The 22,251-nt window shown below is 37.6% G+C and overlaps 1 protein-coding gene across 1 annotated transcript in view; it reads left to right on the top strand.

Moving 5' to 3' along the window:
• ANKHD1 (ankyrin repeat and KH domain containing 1) overlaps positions 1-22,251 on the top strand; it is a gene marked incomplete at its 5' end in the record, with an annotated part of 121,441 nt that overhangs the window by 57,605 nt on the left and 41,585 nt on the right. Inside the window, 6 exons of the mRNA XM_085307713.1 lie at positions 1,256-1,365; positions 7,653-7,712; positions 11,603-11,690; positions 12,287-12,414; positions 12,575-12,718; positions 13,475-13,577. Of these exons, the coding sequence (XP_085163839.1) occupies positions 1,256-1,365; positions 7,653-7,712; positions 11,603-11,690; positions 12,287-12,414; positions 12,575-12,718; positions 13,475-13,577 (633 nt within the window). The remainder of the gene's footprint in view (positions 1-1,255; positions 1,366-7,652; positions 7,713-11,602; positions 11,691-12,286; positions 12,415-12,574; positions 12,719-13,474; positions 13,578-22,251) is intronic.

Raw genomic sequence — 22,251 nt, 5'->3', positions numbered from 1 at the left:
TAAAAAGAAAAAATATGTATATTTCATGATAGCATTGTATGATACCGTTAACACAGGAAAGAGCCTTATAGAGCGTTGGATTCTGTTTCATCTCCGCAAAATATCACTGTTTGTTACGAACATTGTTTCCAGCTAACTGCATTTAGGACAAAATGTTAATACAGACAATGCTTGTTTTTATATGCTATTCCTGTTTTGACTGAGCCTTATTATCTGCAGACAAATTCTCTCCCTGAATAACCAGTACTTTAGGAATTAGGCCCTGGGAAACAGTGTGCAAGACAGATTCTGGAGTGCACTGACTTTCTTTAAAGTAGGATAAAGTTAAATAATCTGCTGGAGTTGAGGGCAAAATGACACTTCAGTGTTCATCTGTCAGTTTTGAAGCTGGTAGAGATGAATTATAGTGAAACTGTTGGGGGGGAGAAAGGAGGAGAGGGCTACATTTTTGAAGTTTTCCTTGTAATATGAAGTGAATAGATATAAAAGTGGCTGGATTTGTAATTCTAGAAAGTAATGCTCATTGCTCATCGAGGGACAGTAACAACTGTGTGTCTTTGCAATGATACCAGCATGTGACACCAGTCGCCAGCTCACTTGGAACTCTGCTTGCACTTCAGTTCTACTGATAGTGTAAAAAGTTAATTGAGGAGCCTTGTTTTGGCATCAGTTAGTCTCTAAATATATCTCAGGCTTTGAAAATAAGAAAAGGGTTAATCACATTGGCATTTTTGTAGAAGATGATGATGTTAGATATTAAGAGACATGCATGGTTTTYGTTTAGCTGACATATATGAAGCACATCATTATTTTAATATAAAATAGTTCTAAAGAGCAGGGAAGAGATGAAACTTGTAGAAAGGTATGATCATATAGTATTAATGCTTATCTAATAAAATGCTTTCAGCTGGTTTTGCTTGGCATGCAGCTCCCTATCAAATGAATAGTCTAGACAAGTGTCTGGATTCATTTTTGTTTGTCATAACTGAAATTTTCATTGCTGTACAGGGAAAGTAGGAATAAGTGAGTGAATAGGTTTCCAATTAGATTGTCAGTCATGACTTTTCCAGGCCTTGGCTTACCCCTTCTCTTTGGAGCATTTTTACCATGAGAGCAATGCCCTTGGCTGTGGAAACTGTTGGTCCGTAGGATGTAGCTGTTGTCATGGCTTGAAAGTCCCTTGCTTTTGTATTCATCTGATATGAAGTACTTTAAGGCAGAGTCCAATAAAAAATAATTAATGCTGCGTTTCTAGGAGCTAATGTTCACGCCACCACGGCAACAGGAGATACAGCTTTGACCTATGCCTGTGAAAATGGACATACTGATGTTGCAGATGTATTGCTTCAAGCCGGTGCTGATTTGGTAAGACTTCTGCTATATTTTGTGGGCAAAATACTTTTGTTTCAAACCTCAATATCAAAAAGTGCTAAGGCGTATATGCTTAGAGAGCAAGAACAAGATTTTTAGGAATTAAGATTTGTATGAGTGTGAAGAGACATGTGAAAGCAGCATTTGTTCTGAAAGTATAAATGTTCTTATTGGCTAATACTTGATCCATTAAGAGAAAACTTTAGCTGCAGCTTAGACTTTTGACAATTGGTTATCTTTTGGTATGTTCTATAAGTTTTAATGCTTATAAGGGTATATTCTGCATTCCTTTGTTATGCCAGTTTATTGTTCTCAGACTCTTGTGGATGAAAACTTATCTGCTTCACTGCTCTGTGTTTAAAATGTGTTAGTACTAGCAGCTACTACCTCTCTTATTTCTCATTATTCATCTCTGAATACTATAAGTCTGACATTCTTTTCCTTTTGTCATTTTCAGATGTTAAACTAAGCAAATGCCTTTTATATGACCAACATAATACGATCTCTTTTCTTTGTGCTAGAAGTCATTTCTTTCTTACAGCTCTTGTTTTTTGCATATTGCTTTCACAATGTTTGTCTGTTTTTTGCAATACATCTAACCATAACTTTTTTTAAATGCAATTATTTTTACTTATACTATGCAGCAAGAGATATAAAACTTCTTTATCAGCCATAGGAGTAGAACTGTATGATTTTTAAACAATTGAAAGTAAATGATACCTTAGTCTTCCATGTTGCTCAGGAGCATGCTTTGGATACTTATGCCTGGTTTAGGAAGTAGTTCCTGTCTTTGCAGTTCAGTAACGTAAGCTCTTTCTTTTATCTAGTGTTCATTTTTTTTTCTTTTAGAGAAATGGTAAAAATGCCAGGAAAGTTTATCATTGAACCTAAAAGTTTTCAGCATCCTCTTTAAGTTACTTAAACTCAGATCTGGAATTCACTTAAGCCTTATTTTTGAGGTTTATATTTGTAAGTATAAACAAGTTCGTGTTATTATGGTGAATTTCTGCTCTTCTTAGTGACTATACCTTTATTAGGCTGCATTAGTTCTTATGTAGGGACTTAAGCTTTTCTCTCTCAACATCAGAAGAGGATATTTTTTCTTTAAGTTTTTGTTCTTAATAATGGGTTCCTACGAGGGAGGAAGGTTGTGTTAGTTGCTGTTATTTCTTGGCACATCTTCTACACTTTGTTAGCTTCAGTATTACGTACCAACCAGGAACCACTGTACTATAGGTGTGATAGATTTTTTTTTGTCTTTATCAAGCAGGGGAAGGAATTAAAGAAAAAAAAAGTGCATAGTGATAAAAGGTAATAATCCATGGAGTACTCCACAGTGAGGAGCAAAGCCTGAAATGTTGACAAGGAAGTATAAATTAGAATGCATAAGCTCTTTATACGAAGGGCCTGCCACTACTTAATGAGCTCTTTCAATTCTTAGATTTTTAGTATTTTTTCTCTCACCACTCACATGTGAGTGGTTTATGTGCAGCAGTGTTTGTAACCTTTAGAATCTAGTTCTCATCAGTACTGTTAAGAGCAAGCTAACACCTTTCTGAAGTTTTATTTTACTTTGTTTTATTACACTGTCAGTCAAAATGAACAAGAAAGTTATAGTAAGCAAACTAAAGTTGCTGTTAATAGTTATTAGCTGTAATCTATCAAATAATTGTTGAAATATTGGTTTGCACATGAGAGTAAGACTTTTGCTGTATAGTTTTTCTCCTCTTTTTGAATTCTGGTTGCAAGTAACAGTTTTAAGTTAAAAAGCAAATGTACAGTCCATAACATACAAGTTAAACTTAAGTAATTCTTTCTTCAGAGGAAGAGAGGATGTGTATTAAAGGCCAAGTGATACAGGTATAATCATGTTTAAATAGTAAGATATCATATTGTCTCTTGCCCTGCCTAGGTAGGGCATTTAAACTGAGAAACAGGAATGTCATAACTTATGAAATCTACCGAAGACAAAAAAAAATACCTGCAAAACTGCAGTGATGCTTCAGCAGATGCCTCCAGTTTTGAATAGTTTCATTTCAAACCTCAGTGTTGCTTTGCTTTATTGAAAGTTTTAAGTCATTTTGAACAAATTTGCTGTATTTGTAATTGTTCTGAAGCGTATGAAATACCTTCTTCAGAGGTACCATAGGAGGCTGTTCTCCTAGATACCAATTTTCATTAGTGATTTAAATGAGATTAGATGATTTGGCTAAGCTGTCACAGGAAGTCTGTGGTGGAGTAAGGTATTGAATACAGATCCAGTCTAGTCTCTTAAACTGCTGGTCTGTCTGTCTTTATTTGTCTAGGTAATTTTGCTGTCCTTCCATTGTTCAGCCACAGCAAATGAAAGTACATCTTCGGTTCTGTGCTGTTCATTCTTCCCTCTTTCATCCTACAGCTTCATCTCCCCTGAGATTTTTCCATTGTGTCCCAGAACCCAGCTTTGGGGTAATACAGTCAATGAGAAGCTGGAAATAAAATGCTTTACCTCGTTAGGGAGCTGCCCTTCTTGAGGAAAGCGTTGGCTATGCCTGTATAATAAAACAGCATCAAGGGCTGTTCCCTGACTGCAAAGTGAGAAGGCTGAAATGGACCACGTCCATGCTGTGCAGCACTGGGCCTGGGGTCTCTTTGAGCTTTTCACGGTGCCCTTGTGGCTATACCCCATGTCACTTGTTTTTGTAAGGCTGTGGTTATATTTAGGATGATGGTGGTGGTGTTCAGTGTCTCCTGGGGGCTGTGTTGCATCTTACCAGAGTGGCACTTTCATAGCATCAACAGGGGGTATATGCTGCACACCCTTGGGTTGTGGCATGAGGTCCTGAGAAGATCCTTGCCAGTGCAAGGCTTTGAGATAAAGAAAGGGATTTGATGCGATATTATCCATACTGACCACTGGGAATGGTCTCTGCTGCATGCTGTTCCCTGAATCCTGCCCTGTTATTCTGAACTGCTGGTAGTCATGGAATAGAGCAGCCAGGGAGGCTGCTAAGGAATAAGCACTGTGAGTGATCTGTGGCTTTGTTTTATTTACCAGCAGAAGTGTAGCCAGTGCTGAATTTTGCTAAGCCTTTATTGTTCAATGAGACTTCTGCATATTCTCTTTTCTTTCAGACCATAAGGGCAAGGTGCACTGTTCTTGAGGATTTTTCTCCGTAATTATAGAGTGAAGAAAGAAAGTTTATCATCTTTATCCCCCAAGTGTTCCTGAATTGAAGGAAGAATAAATACTGGCTGTCTAGATCTGTTATGATTGGTTCTCTCATTTCCTTCCTGATTCATAGAGCCTTCATTTCATGAGCTGAAAAGCATTTGCTTTAAGATCTCAAAAATACTTTGCCTTTTGAAATCTCTCTTCAGCTGCTAGGAGGTCGTGGTTGAACATGATTTGAGTTGTGGTCTTTGTGTTCAGAAGAGAAGCATCTTTCATGCTGGGTTAGTGAAACCAGCAGAGAGCAGGCGATGTCAGGCAGTTTCCAGTCTTGTTTGTTAAAAACTGGTCTACAAGTTCTGCTAAAGTTAACCCAGCTCCCCTACTGAACTGATTTCTGTATATTGCTTGTGTGTCCAGTCGAGGCTTTATCAATCTCAAAATAGGATCTTGAGCCAAAGTTCTAGCAAGGGACTGTAGTTCCTGGTGCAGTTTTGCTTGAACTGAGAGGGATTATTATTGACATGTCTGTTTTCTTTTTTTTTAAAAAAAAAAAATTGAGGTGGAAAATGAGAACTTTTGCTTTTCAAGGACTGATTGTCTGCTGTAGTTTCACACATATGAGTCAGTCCAAGCATCAGTGAAAATCTTGAGCCCTAAGTTAGTCATTAGGGAAGTTGCCTTGGTGAGAGTGCCTTGCTTTTCTTGTAGAATTAATTAAACTTTGTATTCTGGACTACTTCTGGCTCCTCAAAGACTTCAGTTAAGCATTTCACCATTTAGGTGATAATACTCAGTCGGAGTAATCTTTCCATTTTTGATTTCTGAAGAGTCACTTTGTAAGTGGCTTTACAAGAACCAGGAGAACTGAAATTAACTTTTCCTGCTTTGTGGCTAATTTTCCCTTAAAACTATGTAACGGCAAATTTTACTAGAAGCGAGCAATGTCAGAGTACTTCACCTTTTCCTGTTTGCTAGAGAGCTATTCACTTGTGTATGTTTTTTTTGTTTTTTTTTTTTTTTTTTTTTTTAATTTTTATCTGCTTATGACTAATTGTTCATGAGGTCTTGCTCATTACGTTAGAAATTATCTCAGTGTTCTTCTGGTGGAGTTCTTTATGGACCTGGAAGATACAAAACCCTTAAAGGGAAAGAGTTGACCTGCCAAATTCTGTAGCAGAACTAGCTTGTCTACACCTAGATCTTTGCCTCGTTAGTGCATGCATTTTGAAATGTACTTGCTTTTGCCAAGTGTTTAATACAAGACGCCTCTGAAGGCTTCAGTCTGTGGTCCTACCTACGCATGAGTGGCATTCTGGCTCCTTTGGCTCCAGCAGGACTACAGACTTCCAGTGCCACAGTCTGACCTTCTGTCAGTGGAGCAAAGGAAAACGATGCTTGTGTACTGAGTTATAAATGGTGACAAAATACATACTTAGCTTTAGATTTTGACATTATTAGTAGTAAAATACAGAAAATGGGAACTCTGAAATGCAATTTAGTGATTAAAGCAGTTTCTCTAAGCAATGGTGTTACTTAGTAGCCCCAGAAAAAAATAACAAGCATTTCAGTAATACAGATACTTGCCAGTGTGACAAAGCTTTGCCTGATCTCAAAGTTGAGTTTTGTATTTTTTATATGAGAAGCCTCAGGTCTTTTTCTGACTGCTGGCGGTTACCTTATATGAGCTCTGAGCTGAAGACAAGACATGCATGGTGCATGTGTATTCCCGTAAGAATTAGGATAGGGAATATAAAGCACTTCAAGACAATTGCTAATATTTAATCAGAGGTAATATCAAACTTTTAAACTATATGCTAAAGGTGCTTACAGTTTTAAACTGTAAAGGTGCGTTTTGATGCCTCTTGCTCTTTTAAACTAGAATTGGGCTTGGATAAAATGCATTATAGTGTAGATTCCTGTCTTTTTGAAAGAAAGACTGCTCTTGACAAGGTGCTTGCATCTTAGCCTGTCTCAGCATAGCTGAAAACCGAAGAGCTGTTGTTTTTCATTGGACAGTGAGAAGATCCCAGCTTTTTTTCAGCTGGGGAAGTACTCAGAAAAGAGCTGTAAGCTGGGGCTTTCCAATCTGAGCTTTCCTGCAGCTTTACTTAAGACTGCCGCACAGGAGAGTTGATCTAGCATTGGAGTGTACCTTTTCATTGCCAAAATATGGGTGCTTTTATACTGAAATTTAGGGATGGAAGAGAAGCGTAAAGGCAGCGTCGTCATTCTGTTTTCACTTTAAACTGTCTTGCTCTTCCTGCAGCTTTTGGTAGAAATTCTGTGTGCAGCTTTGCTTAAGTGACTAAAACCAGCTAACTGACATCTGTGCAACTCTAAAAAACAAGGGCATGCCCAACTGCCTCCTGACTCTTCCCCTTGTACTTAGGCAACTATTTTTACAGGCAGGTTCTTTGTCATTGAAGGTGTCTTTGCTTTGCCTTCGGCTGATCACAAATTTACATCCCTTACAATAACATGTCTCCTTAAGTAGAAACTGTTTCCTTTATGTGCATGACACACTGCATGCTTGATGAAGTGTGCATATAAGGCAGCATTTAAGCATCTACAAAAGTAGCCAGTACTGTAATTATGAATTTGGATGAAACTGTGATGGAGATCTCTGTTGTCTTTATAGTGAGGGATTTGAGAAGTTGCTGTGTTTTTTCCGTACCATTTCTTGAACCTCTGGGGAAAGGATGGGCATTCCAGGTCTTTTAGACTTGACCATCAGCCTTATACAATAAAGCGAAAAGGTAGTAAGGACACCTGAAACTAAATTCTTGTACTTAACACCTTTTGGCTGTTGTATTTGGCAATCTTTAGATGGTGTGAAGTACAATGAATTCCCCATCTTTTGGCAGTAGTGAACAAAAAGTCATCTTGTATTTAACTAGTTGCTGTGTATTACCTTTGTTCTCTTCATGAGTCTGAATGGCTTACAGTAGGAGTGAGATCTGCCTTGCTTGGTCTTTTGTGCTTTCTGATCTAACTTCAGCAAAGCAGAGTTCTTAAACTTTCAGCTAGTGGAGCTGATAAGTTTAAGTTTCCAACCCAGGTCTTCATGACCAAGAATGACATTTATTTGTAGAATAAGAGCCGTGAGTTCTTCTTTTTCCTTCCGCAGGACAAGCAGGAGGACTTAAAGAAGACTATTTTGGAGGGCATAGAGACGGGCAAGCATCAGGTGAGGTTGACCTTTGATGCTTGTAAGCTGCAACCTCAGAATATGTGCTAATCACAAGCGTGGCTTTAAGGCATCTAGATTTCTTCTAAAGTATAAAGATTTGCTGTGTAGACTTGAAATGTCTTCCTTGTGCTGCTTTTTTCCTTCTACTGGGTTTTTTTAAAAAAAACCCATTAAAAAAAAATTCATCCTTCACAAATTCAGCAAGATAGCTCATGGAGCTACTTCACAAGTAACTTTGCTAAACTTGTTAGTACATCTCTCCCTTCTTATAATGTTTCCCTTTTTCAGATATTTGCATTAAACCAGAGATCTAGCTGAGTTTTAGATACCTCTGAAGTACTGATTTGCTGTGCATCTCAGGAGAGGCATCTAGGACAACTACGTTGGTGACTGTTAGAATGCTGCATCTTTTGATAGGAGCTTAAACTGGGAAGGTGGCACAGTGTTAACTATTTTACTTATTTGACTGTTGTCTTACATCAGAAATTTCCTGAAAAATTGTTTCACTTAGAATAGAAATTTGGAGATTTCAGTTAAGTAAATCAGAGGAACTGAGCCTTATTGTGGACCAGAGAGGCCTGTTAAAAAAAANAAAAAAAAAAAAAAAAAAAAAATCAAGAGACGTGTTGGACCTTTGCTTTGTTTTGTTCTAAAATTCTGAACAGCACATATGACATTGGAAACAAACCCAAGAAAAATATCCCAATAAATAATTCTTGCGAAACAGTAACACACTTTTTTGACCTCTAAAAGAGAACTGTTAAAACAAAACAAACAAACTTAGAGTGTAGCTAATATTGGAAGGACTTGGAATCAAGAATAAAAGAATGTTATCAATGATCATTCAAAATTCTTTTGATGCTATTGCTTCTACTCTGCTGTCTGAGGTATAGATTTGCCTGGGAGGGAGGTAATAACTGCTCACTGGACACTCATCTCCCTTTTGAGTCCCAGTGAAAAAGGTGCAGGTAATGTAAACGCTTATTTGAGTTGGAGTTTTTCCATTTGCCTCTTCCTTCCTATCTGCTACTCAAACTTGGACCTAATCCTTCTCAAGCATTTATTCTATCCAGACAGAATTAGCAGGAGAGCAGATTACCCAAATGCTTAGAAAATGACTTTTCTGGTCAAACCTTGTAGAAGTTTTCCCCTTTATCTCTTCCTGATCATATTGATTACAGGATTTATTAGGATTTAGATAGTGAAGAGATAACATAAGACATTGTGGTGAGTCTCAAAGTGTAGATAATGGAGCATGAGAGATGGTGGTTTTTTGGAGATGCCTACTCTCTGCTAGTTCTCGTTGTGATTATAAAATGAATATTTGCATTTACGCTCTGTTAACATAAGCAAGAAGTGCATTGCCAAACTGATTGGGGATGCTGTTGGATGGCATTCACATTCTCTGTCCTCATTTTGATTAAGTGTCTACTGCAACTTCGAAAACAAATCTTTTGAAACTTTTGGCCACTTCAAGTTAAAGGAAGAAGATTGGTAGGCAAAGACATTGGACTGCCTTAACTTCTTATTTTGATTTATTCTAGGTATTAGTCAGCAGAACCTGAGTTGATGCTGTCTGCTTGCCTCTAAGAGGGCTGCGTAGAGAGCTCAAGTCACACAACTAATTTCGTTTTAAAATAAAGCGTAACACTTCTGCTTCTTCTGATATGAAAAGTGCTGTCAAAATAGGATAACTTTTGATGATCTACAGCAGGTAGCATACAGATGGTTTAGCTTGGTTGGACTGATGGATATAAATGGTACTGCAAGTATTTGAAGTGCATAAACTGAGGATCAGGTTGTGCCTGCTTGATGAAGTGACAGTTTATCGAGCTGGATAGGGTAGTTGCATAGTGTTTAAATAAGGAAACTTCCTGACATCCATATTTTAAGTTTTTGACAGTGAGATCTCTTCAGAATGGTGAATTTTGTTGCAAATAGTTGTACCTTGCTCTGCTGGTCATTTGAAGTTCTACATTTGTATGTACTATAGAATGAACTTTCATTATCTTGAACGCAGCTAAGCTGGGCTAAAATAAATTTTGCTGTTTGCTCTCTTTGCTATTGTTTCAATAGGAATTTTGAGGAAACGTTTTAGAAATTGTTTGGGCAGTAGTGTCCTGGTCCTGCTCAGTCAGTGAAATGTTGTTTAATAGTTTTTTGCTTGCTTTGTTTGTCTGCGTTACTGAGATTTACTGTTTATAAGACTAGCAGCAACACCTACCTTTTTATGATCTATTGGCAGTAGCTGAGGAAGGAAAAGTTATGCCAAATACCAGAGTAGGCATCAGAGGTCAGGAGTGTGCTACTAATTCTTGCATAGCATAAAGCTGTATATTAAAATTACTTTGACATGTCCTACAAATGTTTGTGACGTACAGGCCAAAAGCATGCATATATTTATCGACAGCTAAGCAGACATTCAGCCTGGGAGCGGGATCTAATTATTCTGAAAGAATCAACTAGCTGACTTCAGCAGCAAGTCTGTAATGTTTCCTATCTGACTGCATTACTGGCTTTCTCTTCTTCTCTATCAAGTAAGCTGAGGAGTCAGTGCACCGCCATGGAGTTCAAACCTGTGTGTTAAAGCAGTGCACAGTAACAATATTCTTACAAGGGACAGCAGCAGAGTACTTCTGGCCTTTCCCAGGTCCATAGGAGAGTGTTACCTCCGTCATGGCGAAGGAGTGATTTGTAGTGTTGACTTTCTTTGCAGGGTCAGTCTCCAAGATCGGCAGAAATTCCCTCCTCAGCTGACTGAATGGAAGATTAACATAGGGACGAATGCAAAATTTTCAAGAATACTGAAATATATTGGAAGGAGTTAACTTATTCTGCCAAGTCCATTCTTGTCCTCTATATTTGTAAATAGCAATATCATCCTCTGTCAGTACTAAATATTAATTTTCACTGTCAAATATACATGTGATTCCAGAACTAAATAGTGAATTTAGAGCTCGACTTCACAGGTATTTAACTAAAAAAAAAAAAAAAAAAAGTCCTAATGCATTATTGATCAGACTGGATTTGAGGCTTGCAAATATGAACACTCCCAAGAAGATGATATTCTCTCCCCTTGTTGCAGTGGGAAGGTTGATATATATTAATCAGGATGCTTTTGAATATCAATCATGTCTGCATAACAGGCAGATTTTCTTCATCTAACTTTAATGCAGTAGTATCCAACCATCTCTCTCCRGTTTTCAGAATTCTTTTTAATTAATGAAATCTTTTCTGTCATTTGTTCCTTTCTCTGCTCATATCATAAGCAAAGATCAAGTCATTCTTCAGTCCTCTTAAATGCTTTTTCTCTAGTTCTTTTCTTTAGAGATTTTTTTTCTGACCTGCCGTAAAAGATATACAGACAACCAAAAAAAAAAAAAAAGGCACCAGAAATGATTCTTTCATATTATGGGTGATCCTTATCTCTTTAAAATACTTATTTTATACACTTTGGACATCATTTCAATTTTAAAGATCTAGCATGCAGCATATGACAGTTGTGAGAACTGTCACCCTGAAACATCAGTTACTTGTATGCTTTGACACTGGATGATACTTACATTAATTATTTAGTCCCTTTTTTCAGGAGGAAATGAGATGTTACCAATCTCTAGTGTTTTGCATGTGTATGGACACTAGAATAAAAATGGACACACATCAGGAAAATTCCTTGTGTGATCGCATTGTACGGATACAATCTTAATGGTTTTTGATAGTGTGCTTCAGTATTTAAACTACCATGATATTGAATCTCGGTGAGTTTAGGAGATAGGTCTTCTATTGAGACTGAAATTTTGGCCCCATCAGCAGATGTTTCAACAGCTGAAACTATGATACAGTTTTTACTCACTTATGCAACATCTGTTTTCTCTCCTTTATGATAGGAGCATGAATCTGAAGGCGGGAGGACCCCACTAATGAAGGCTGCAAGAGCTGGTCACTTATGCACTGTGCAATTCCTTATTAGCAAAGGTAAAGTACTGATTTCAACTTAAAATGCCACTGAGCAGTTCTGAATAGTTGTGATCTTTTTTCTGAATTAATGTTGTGTGTGTATATATGGGCCTTTGCTAAACTGTTGTGTGTTTTTGGAATTTCAGTTAGTTTGATACATGGACAATAGATCACAAAAGATTTTGCTTGTTATCTTTTCTGCTCTGTTGTATAGACTAATAAATACCTTTGCAGTCTGGCACATATATTCAGTTTGTTTGTTTAAAAAAAAACAAGCGATCCCCTCCTCCCCCCTCAAATACTATCTGAAACAATGAAACACCATATACTGACGGTGATTACTGCTTAGGACTAAACTGTAGAAGTTGTCCTTTGGTCATTCTTTCTCCTTACGCTTTTATGGCCCACTGTTACTGTATCATTACTGCGTTGTCTTTACAAGATGACTGGGAATCTGTCTACAAACCATTAGTTTTGCTTTCACTCCAGAGACATGTTACAGATCAGGATAACTAGAAGAGAAAATGTTATCTTTGTTCCAGGAAATACCATATCTGTTGATACTCCAAGAATTTCCTCGTGTTTAATATTGTAATGAGATATTCCTTTTATAGGTGCCAACGTTAATAGGGCTACAGCTAATAATGACCACACGGTGGTGTCACTGGCATGTGCGGGAGGCCACCTGGCAGTTGTTGAGCTCCTTCTGGCACACGGTGCAGATCCTACTCATCGGCTGAAGGTACTCAACTACCTATTTATTTATCATAATTATTAGCTGTACCTGAAGAACCACATAGTGGATTGAATCCATTAGTTGGTAAATGTGCAATTTTTTTTTACATGGTGCAGCTGGCAGCAGATTTCATCTTACGGCTTTTATTTCCAAAATTTCCCTTCAGGATGGCTCAACAATGCTCATTGAAGCCGCAAAAGGAGGACATACAAATGTTGTTTCTTACTTGCTGGATTACCCAAATAATGTTTTGTCAGTTCCTGCAGCAGACTTGTCTCAGCTCACACCACCATCTCAGGATCAGTCTCAGGTAAGGCATAAGGAATTTTTTTTAAACAGTCATAAAGAGACAATTCCCTTGCAGTTAACTTCTCAAGCTTTTTAGATGCAAACAGATACAGTGGAAAGTAAAGAGCAAAGCTGTGTATTTAGAAGTGGTAGAGAGTTAGAAAGTTGATTGGTATTGATTTTCTGCAGTGTCCGAAAAAGTACGTAAAATTTTTGTTACATTTTCTGCTCCTTAAACAGGCTAGTCTCAAACCTAGCATGTCAAAAGAATTTTTCTTGATTGCATTTGCTCAATATTTTGTTTCAACAATTCTAAAGTCTTGTGACTGCACCTTGCAAATGTAGTTACTGATTCTAGTTGTTACATGAAAAAAAACATATATTGCATAAATTTACAATTCCCCAAGTAGCCTGAGAAATAGATTTCTAATTGAGTTGGTTGATTAAAAGCCTAAAGATGTTAACAGAGTTACAACCTACACAGTCCAGCATTTTTGAACAGATTACAGATTTGAAAGCTGATGTGACATGGGGTTCTGTCCAGTGCTGCCTGCAAAATAAGTTTGGTGGTAGGCAAGGAGTAACAGGGCTAACTTTGGCATATTACCCACAATAAAATGGTATAGAACATCTTATATCTAGAGGTGGCATGGCATATGCAGTTTAGGGAAGAGTGGAGTGGAGGTGGTCTGTAGAATAGTATGTTGTATTAACACCTCAAGATTGAGTCCTTTTAATAGGTTTTTATCTGAGTATGTGTCTGTGGCTTTATTTTAAGGTTCCACGTGTACCGGTGCATACGCTTGCTATGGTTGTACCTCCCCAGGAACCTGACAGAACCCCTCAAGAGAACTCGCCACCTCTTTTGGGAGTGGTGAAAGGTTAGTATGTAGCCACCTGGAGAATATATGCAATGTGGAAGTTTATAGGCTGGGGAAAACTTTAGGAGCACTTATGCATAGTATAGTTTCCTCCAATTCTTAAACATCTCTAATGAAGGTATAATTTAAATATAAAAGTATTCTATGCAGTGTGTAGTTTTTGCTTATTTTCTTGTATACTGCAAAATAGTAACACTGGTTACTGATGATGCTTATTTTAACTTTTTGGAAGAAAATGATTGTGGTGACTGCCGTAGTCCAGATTGATCAAAATATTAGTAAACTCTAGGTGCAGTGTTGATTTTTAAATATTGTACACTGATCATCTAGAATAGTTGCAGCTCTTATCCATGAACTTGATATATCAACTTTTCTTGTTTCTAAAATAGCAACACCAGCATGTTGGCACTCATAGAATCCCCCAAACAATTTCTTTTCAATTAGCAATAGTACTTTACGGCAGTCTTATCAGGATTTTTGCTTTGAACACAGTTAAACTGACTGGTTAAGAATATTTTCAGTTGTTAAATGACAAATTTAGCAGTTCATTACCAGCTATGGATTCTGTACTGAATTCTTCACCTTCCGATAAGCAAACTCGGAGAGAGAAGCAGATTCTCTAGTGGAAGAGAATTAAAACTCACAACTGTCAATGGCTTACTGATTTGGATTTTTGTTTGCCTTTTTTTTTTAATTGGAGAAATGAAATACTATTGTATTCAAAGTCCTATTAGATAGCTTTACTTAATTCTTTAATTTTGAAAGTGCTCAATGCTTCCTAAAATGAACAAAAACCCTGGGGCACAAATGGATAGAAAAAAATTGTGTACCTGATGGTGTTTAAATATGTGTAGAATCATCGAATCGTTAAGGTTGGAAGGGACCTCTGAAGATCATCTAGTCCAGCCCCCCTGCTCGAGCAGGGTCCTTGACTTTTTCTATGCGTATATGCATCCTTGACTTTTTCTATGCATATATGCTATGTATGGATAATTGATGTGCAGTTCTTTTCTCGGATATAATTATTGTACAGTTTTCCTAGAACTTAATATACCTAGAGCATTTTATATTTTGGAGTCTATAAAAATGAATGTGTAAAAAATGAAAAGAATACACACTTTTTGATTCAAATAAAACAGAAAAAAGTTTATACCAGCATGTGTGCCCTTACAATTACATAACTATTGGTGACACTAATCAGGATAGTGGTGTGGGAATATGTTGTATGATGCGTGGGAATTGATGAAAGATTAGTTGATATTGAGTCAGAAGAGTAAAGTATGAACTTGAAGTCTGGCAATATTAAATCATAAAATGCAGATAATTGTACTTTAAGAAATAGATTGCATCAAAAACTTATAATAAATGTCGGTACATATTTTAGGCGTCTGTTTAGCAGTAGTATGTTATCGGAACTCTCATTGGGAGAGGTAGTTCTCAGTGTTTCAGGACATGCTTCATGTGGGTCAGCAAAAACTAATCTGATGTGTTGGAAGAGATGTATCAATCTGGAGGGTGCTGTTGGACTAATGAAGCATTACTGCAAGTCTTGTGCATAAAGCTCTTGTGCATCTGAAGTCTCTAGGGGGAACAAAGATATTTTGTGTTTAAACACTATGTGATTGTTGTAATTATACCACTCTGATACTTGTAACTATGGTAGAGTTCTTTGCTAAACTTCTGTTCTTAAGTTCCAATATGCACATGGGTTTAATATACCAAATTTCATTGTTAGGCTTCTTGGGAGATGAGGGGTTAAAAAAGGGTGCAAATAGATGTATTTCTATTATTTCTCTGGGGGGAAAAATGTAGTCCTTGGTTATTCTGTTACCAAACTGCTTATCTTGGGAGAGATTTCTTGCCTTCAGGGTTTTGACTTGAGCTCTAAGCTCTTGGATAAACTCTTAGCTACTTACAGAATGCAGGAGAACACCTGGCCTTTTTAACCTCAGCTCAGTCTGTTTTAGAGTATCCGTATCAGTTTTGCAAGAAGTGCAATAGCAACAGCTAACTAATTTTGAATGGCATCATTATCCTTTAGTAGACTAAGGCGGCCTATGGAATAGTTGCTATTTGAACAGTTGTTTGGGCAAATGATTAAATATCAATATTTAGCAGCACGTGAGAAGAAAAACATTTCAGAGCTGACAGTGGATCTAGAGACATTCATCTGAATGTCCTATGCAACACTGGTAGCCTCATAAAATCATAAAGACTAGTCAGATGTGGTGAGGGGAGAAAGGAGAATTGACTCTAGGGCTGATTGCATGAAGTGTGCCTGGGGCTSGTGGCTCTCCCTGCTGCCCTCTCATGCGAGCCTGACACCCTCACCAGGAGTGTTGCTTCCAGGTATAGTCAGGTCCCCAGCCTGCATCCAAATGCATGAATGTGTTTCTTATCCCTCTCTCTCCCACTCCTTTTTCTTTTTGTTTTTCTCCCCYTACTCCTCTTTAAGCTTTGGCACCAAGCAGTTAGACTTCTTGCAAGGCAAAATGAGGTGGAGTGGGTGACTGAAGAGCCGTTTATAAACTGTTTCTTCTGACACAGTCTGAATCCAGCCAGTGTAACTCTTTCTGTATTAAGACAGATTACTCTTCCCACTCGCTCCCTCACAAACGTGCTGGGATGTTAAGAAATTCCCCATGCTAATTTTACACAGGCTGCGTGAGCTGTCAGTCCTAGTGAGTATAAGCTGTGAATATCGTTGCTCTTTTTGTAATTTTGAGTGTACTTTTAAAGGCATTTTTCTTGGTGCCCTGCAAATTGTAGGCCACTTCTRGCATTATGAAATGGTCTTAAGGAATTCTGTCGTGTTTCTTCAAGAAATCACTCTGGGCAGAGAACGTCATCTGAAATGTTGTTGCCATTGATAAACTTATGTGGCTTGTAAACCCGAGTTAATGTTCAAGAATGGGATTCGAAGCGCTCACTGGTTGTTCTCCATGACTCTGCAGTGTGCTTAGTCTTTCACAGAATGTGCTTGGCGACTGCTGTATTGTGTATCCACGGTATGCTTTCAGAACATGACCCAAAATCAGTATGCTTGTGCAAAGAGGAGATGCTTAGGAAGTCTGTGGAATGCAGCAGTAGGTTGAGTTTTCCTTTCTTGGTGAAAATGTTTGAATTCATATGAGGTAGGAGTCTTTTGGAAGCTTTTCCCAAAATATGTTTCACTACTTCACCAATCTGAAATTGTGCTTACAAGCTAACTAATAGGTGAACTTGAGTGCTTCAGACTTAACAATATGCTGTCAGTAGACTTCTCTGCTGTTGGATTTTAGTGGGCAAAAACTTGCAGCCCTTCTTATTTGGGGAGCTTTGACAAGACTGAATGGATTTAACGAGTTTTTTCACCAAAAAAAAAAAAAAAGAAAGAAAGAAAAAGAAAAGAAAAAGAAAAAAACTTTCCACATCTGCCCTTGAGTCCTGAGTGGGAGACAGGAATCCACTTCAAGTTGAGTAGTTTTTAGGAATGTTTTAAGCTTTCGTATGCAGTAGTGCCAGTGAGTATCCTCCATACCCCCATGCTAAATTTTACTCACAAGCTAATTACTTGAAAGAAACATAATGTGGCTTCAATAACTACAAACACAATGAATGTTTTTTGCTCTAAATCTGACTTTTTTTTTGCCTAGTAGTTATATTGGGATATATTCCAACAGAGCTATCTCACACCTTGTGTGATTTATTTAGAGCAGGGCTCCGATTATCAGTAGGATTTGATAGTTGATGCTGTTTTTGTAGAGCAGAAGGATAAAAAAGTAGCTGATGTTCTGGCTTACCAGACTCTGTTTTGACCCCTTTCAGGCTTCTCGAGTGCATGATCCAACTGTCTGCTCGCTGTTTCTTATGGCTCAACATCTTCCAATATCCTCTGGCCATTTGCATGTTTTCTGCCACTTGTTCCAGTTATCGTAGAGGAATTGCCGAGTAAAATGCAGCTTTCTTGGTTCTCTCCCATGCAGGATCCTAAATTAGATTTTTTCCTTCTTCCTTGGCTTTAATGTAAGGTTATAAATTCTGCTTGAGAGGTTTTGCCCTCCACCCTTTTGATTTTTCTACCAGAAGTTCCTAAGCCTGTTGTATCTGTAAAGGTGAATAATTCTAGATAGCATTTTGCACCTCACAGAAAAACAGTCCGTGCCTCTTTCTAACTTCACGCATACTTTCTTAGTAGACTTACATTCTTGTTTCTCTTTTCTGTGAATCTAAGCTGATTATTTAAACAAGATACACTCTGGGGGGTATACACATGCAAGCGTATAAAAACATTTTCAGAGTGGTTTCCGAAATTTTATTCCTCTGAAGGTCCAATTATCAGACTGACACCTGCTAACTAATTGCATCTGAGCAAGTTCCTAGTTAGGTTCTATCCAGCTACCTACCAGAAGAAACTTGAGTAGAAGAATAAAGTTGGAAAGTAACTAAAGTTTTGTTTGTTTGTTTTTCTGCGTGTCAGAAGAACATTAGTTTTTCTAATCAGAGTTAGCTGATTATGCTGTGGAGCTTTTCTCTTCAACTCTGTAGCCTTTGGCTCTTGGATGTCATTGCACTTGTTTCCGAGCAAGTAGCCTATAAAAGGAGCTGTGGAAGTGATAAAGATGGGCAAAATGTTACATGGCTTACAAGAGAACCATAGTTGATTATAAACTCGTCTAAACATTCAGTCCTCTATGAATCATCCTGTTCTTCATAAAGAAGAATTGCAACACTGTCTTAACAATGTTACAGATGAAATTTTCTAGAAAATTTTGTAGGTTATTTTCCAAATTATGTAATATTATATTTTGTGTTTATGTACATGGATTGACTTATTGTTTCGCCAGCTTTTCAGAGATTCTGATTTTTAGTAATATGAATTAAATGTGGAATTTTCATGAAAATTCAGTATTGAGCTCACCCTACTGCTTTTGTAACTGGTGAGTTTTAATTGCTGACTGCAGATCAAATCCTAAGCTTTGTTTATCCTATTTCTTGAAAAACCTGATTTCACTCTGAAGTGTAAGAATAATAGCAGACGGGCTTTTCTGTGACAAACCACACAGATCTGTGAAATACTTTACTATGAATTTATGTTTCCTGACATCTACCTTGTGTGAAGAGACGAACAGATTAGATCTGATGTGATTTTGAAGTTCTAGGTGTGATATTAACTGTCAGCGTGACATGGTGATTTATACAGACTTGGATACTATTTGGAGATGTGTTTGAATGTACAAATGTGTATCTCACAGTTGAGATTTTCTTGTTGTAAATTTGTTTACCCTAAAGCTTTTGGAATTTAACTGCCTGTATTTGGATTTTTTTTTCCAGTTAACTCTTGAAATTAAAGAGCTGACTGTCAAGAAGTGCCAGAATTCCATCTCATGCCAGATAAAACTATTGCTGGTAGTGGCCAAGATGAAAACTACTAAGCTGAAGTGCAGTTGCATTGATAGAAATCTCCTGGCAATTCTGAGCTGGAAAACCAAATCTTCAATCTTCTGAAATGCCCTTAAAAATAAATTGGTGATTGTTTTTAACTGTGATTGCCTCTCAGAAACAGTTGTTCAGCAAGAATGTCTCTTCTTGCTAATTCGTCAGACAGTGCTGTTGGAGTAACATCTGAATTAAGCTTTATTTGCACTAAAAAAAAAAACCTTAAAAAAACAAAAAGCTGTGTATCTAATTCCTGCTTGTCAGAACTATCTTGGAGTAAATACTCTGTCCTTAGACCTGCGGAGGGCAGCAGAAGTGCCTCCTTGCACGGTCAGTGTAATGTATGGGCCATCATTTGGATGTTAGCAAATGCAAGTGGTACATCTAATAGCAATATCATTAAAAGTGGATCAGCAAGTTTGAACTAGGTTTATGGCTTGCATTTGTGAAAGATTGTATACACTACGTGCTTCTTGGGAAAACAAGGTGTCCTTTAGTTTAGGTGTCAGGACTAGAAGAGTAAATTCCTAGAGAGCCTTAGTACTAGGGAAGAAAGATGGTATCAGATTGTAATCTTTGGGATGAAAGACCGTATCGAGTGGCTGTGAAAGTGAACATATTTTATGCGCTTTTAAATTAGAGTTGAATAGCTTAAGAGCTATTTGTGACCTAGAAACATCAACATTATTTTTCCAGATTCTTGTTTGCCAGCAGTGCAGGGTCAAAAAATGCTAAATGTTACTTGCAGCAAGGAGACGTAACAGTGTTTTCCAATGCATTTTAGTCAGTGATCGAGGGATTATTAATAATTAGGGGCTGCTGCCCTGGATGAAGAGAATACTGCAAACCAGTTTAGGTGTTGGTGAGACTTAGCTGCAGTGCACTGGAGTAGTATATGTAGGATGCCTTTACATTTCCTACGAGTGAGTAAGAATTCACGGGAAACGATGGGGAGCTGCATTTGTCCAGAATGTATCTTTTCCAGAGTAGTGTATGCCAGTCAAAACACCGACGTGCCAGCGAGAGGAAGTGAACGGTGTGAGGGAAGGAGCGAAATGGTGACTCTCTGCTTTGCATGGGATTGATAGTTGAAATGATGAATTGGAAAGGCTAGGAACAAGAAACTGTGGAAATATGGACATGTCAGTAAAAGAGTGCTTGGTGTTACTGTTCACAAAATAAATTAGGAGATGCTCCTCCTAGTTGCTTTCCTGACGTGCCTGTACCCACTGGGTTTCCTACCAACTTGATTAATCTCTTTCATGTAATCTTGATTAGCTGGTAGCAGGTGATACTTGAGTAGCAGCATCTGAGTTTTTATTGATCCTGTCTTCAACTCTTCTGAATAGGTCTTCTAACCAGTTGCTTTAGAGAATATATTGGCTGCTTAGTATTGCTGGGTCTAGTTTTGTATTAAGTTGTGTAGAATAATTGACAGTTTGCTTAAAAATAAATGAACAAAACGAAAAATACCAAGTTGACTTAATTATGGTGAGGCCTATATTTTTTTTTTAGTCTTACTGTACTTAAGTATTTAAAGTTTGAAAGTACAAAATAATGTCTTATTCCTGAGTCTTTACTGAAGTAGGCACAGTGTTTTTCAGGATATTATATTATAGGGGAAGATTTGGATAAAAATAGGAAATTTAAAATGAAGATTGTCTCTCCAACTCAGTTTTTGCAGTAGTAAAATCATGTTATGTTATATTGTAGTCTTGGTGAATAACAGCCTCTTACCAGGCTGCTGGCAATCTGCATATCATTGTGGAAAGTATTAAACTGTTTTAGGGAAAAGGCATTTATTGTTGCGTTCAGTAGGTACTTTTTCAGAAAGTTATTAACTTGTAAGTTTAACAGTGGTTAAAAGAATCTGACTCTCCTAGGAAACTTTTAATTGCTACTTTTAAATACTTCTAATATTCTTATATTACAATACTTACATTTCCTGAAGCTACCAGCAGCAGCTTCTCCACCTCTGTGTTGAAATGGTTAGGATGAGAACCTCAAGTTCAGCAAACCCTTAATCTTTTCTTCCTACCCCGCATTCTCTTTCATCTTCCCCGATATTACAGATTGCACGTATTTTCTGACATGAAAAGGATGGTTTACAACCTTGAGCAGTGGCCAAATTTAGAGGCTCATTACAGTGCATCTCCACACCTTCAGAGTTTCCAGGAGCCTAGTTCTTTGTTTGCAGGGTGGCCGTATTTGTATACTCTTTATCCAGGGGCACAACATGAGCTGTATTAATCTTCTGAAATTCTGTTTTCAGAAACTACCTGAGCTTCTGACGTTCATTCCTTATCTTGAGATACCATTTGGGGAGTCTGTTGCTCATAGCATGACCAACCTTGTGTCCTTTAGTCAGTACATATGGACTAGAAGTATTAGAGGTTTTTATACAAGGCTGTTCTGCTCTATACTTTCTCCTGTGGTTTTAGAAGAGGTTTCTTGTGACAGCCTGACTCATTTTTTTACCGAGGTGAATGTTGATCGAGAGAGACAATATTGATACTTTATGATTTGAGGGTTCTTTGAACTACAACTTCTCTTTTCTATGAGGTGATGTAAGCTGCCCAGACACATAGAATCACAGAGTGGGTGAGGTTGGAAGGGACCTCTGAAGATCATCTAGTCCAACCCCCTCGCTCAAGCAGGGTCACCTAAAGCGTGTTAGGATCGTGTCCAGGCAGATTTTGAATATCTCCAGAGAAAGAGACTCCACAACCTCTCTGGGCAACCTGTTCCACTGCTCCTATTAGAAGTCGGGAAATGGTTTGTTATTATGAAAAAGGTAAATGTGGTAACCTTAAGAATGGCAGGAAAACACAGCGGTATGAARTGTTCCTTTCTAAGCCATGTCTTAAAGGTTAGTTTGGAGTTAGATCTACTGATGTTTCTGCTATTTCGGTGGTATTTGCAGTGGAGCAGCTTGGTTTCAAAGGGCCGGCTGACTTTTTCTTTCATTAACTTCTAACAAGTTAATCCTAACAAGGATATAGAAAAAACATTTAACTGTTTTCAAGAGTAATCTCTAAAACTTAAAATATATGATAAATTTGTAAATTAAAATGCAGCCTTTAAAACGGAATAATAACTATGTAAACCTTAGAAGTTTATAAAGCCAAATAGCTAGCAGCTTAGAATGGACTTGAGGTAGTTATCCACCCACCAGCCAGTACAAAGAGCGTTACTGCTAATCTTCAGTCAAGTCCTTCATCCTCTTCAGAAATATTACTTTGGGACTTACGGTTCG

This window comes from Rhea americana, unplaced genomic scaffold (genome assembly GCF_003343005.1).
Source record: "Rhea americana isolate MKP2758 unplaced genomic scaffold, rheAme1 scaffold_262, whole genome shotgun sequence".
Taxonomy (NCBI): Eukaryota; Metazoa; Chordata; class Aves; order Rheiformes; family Rheidae; genus Rhea; species Rhea americana.
Note: the sequence above shows the minus strand (reverse complement) of the source record. Positions and strands in the feature narration are given on the sequence as shown.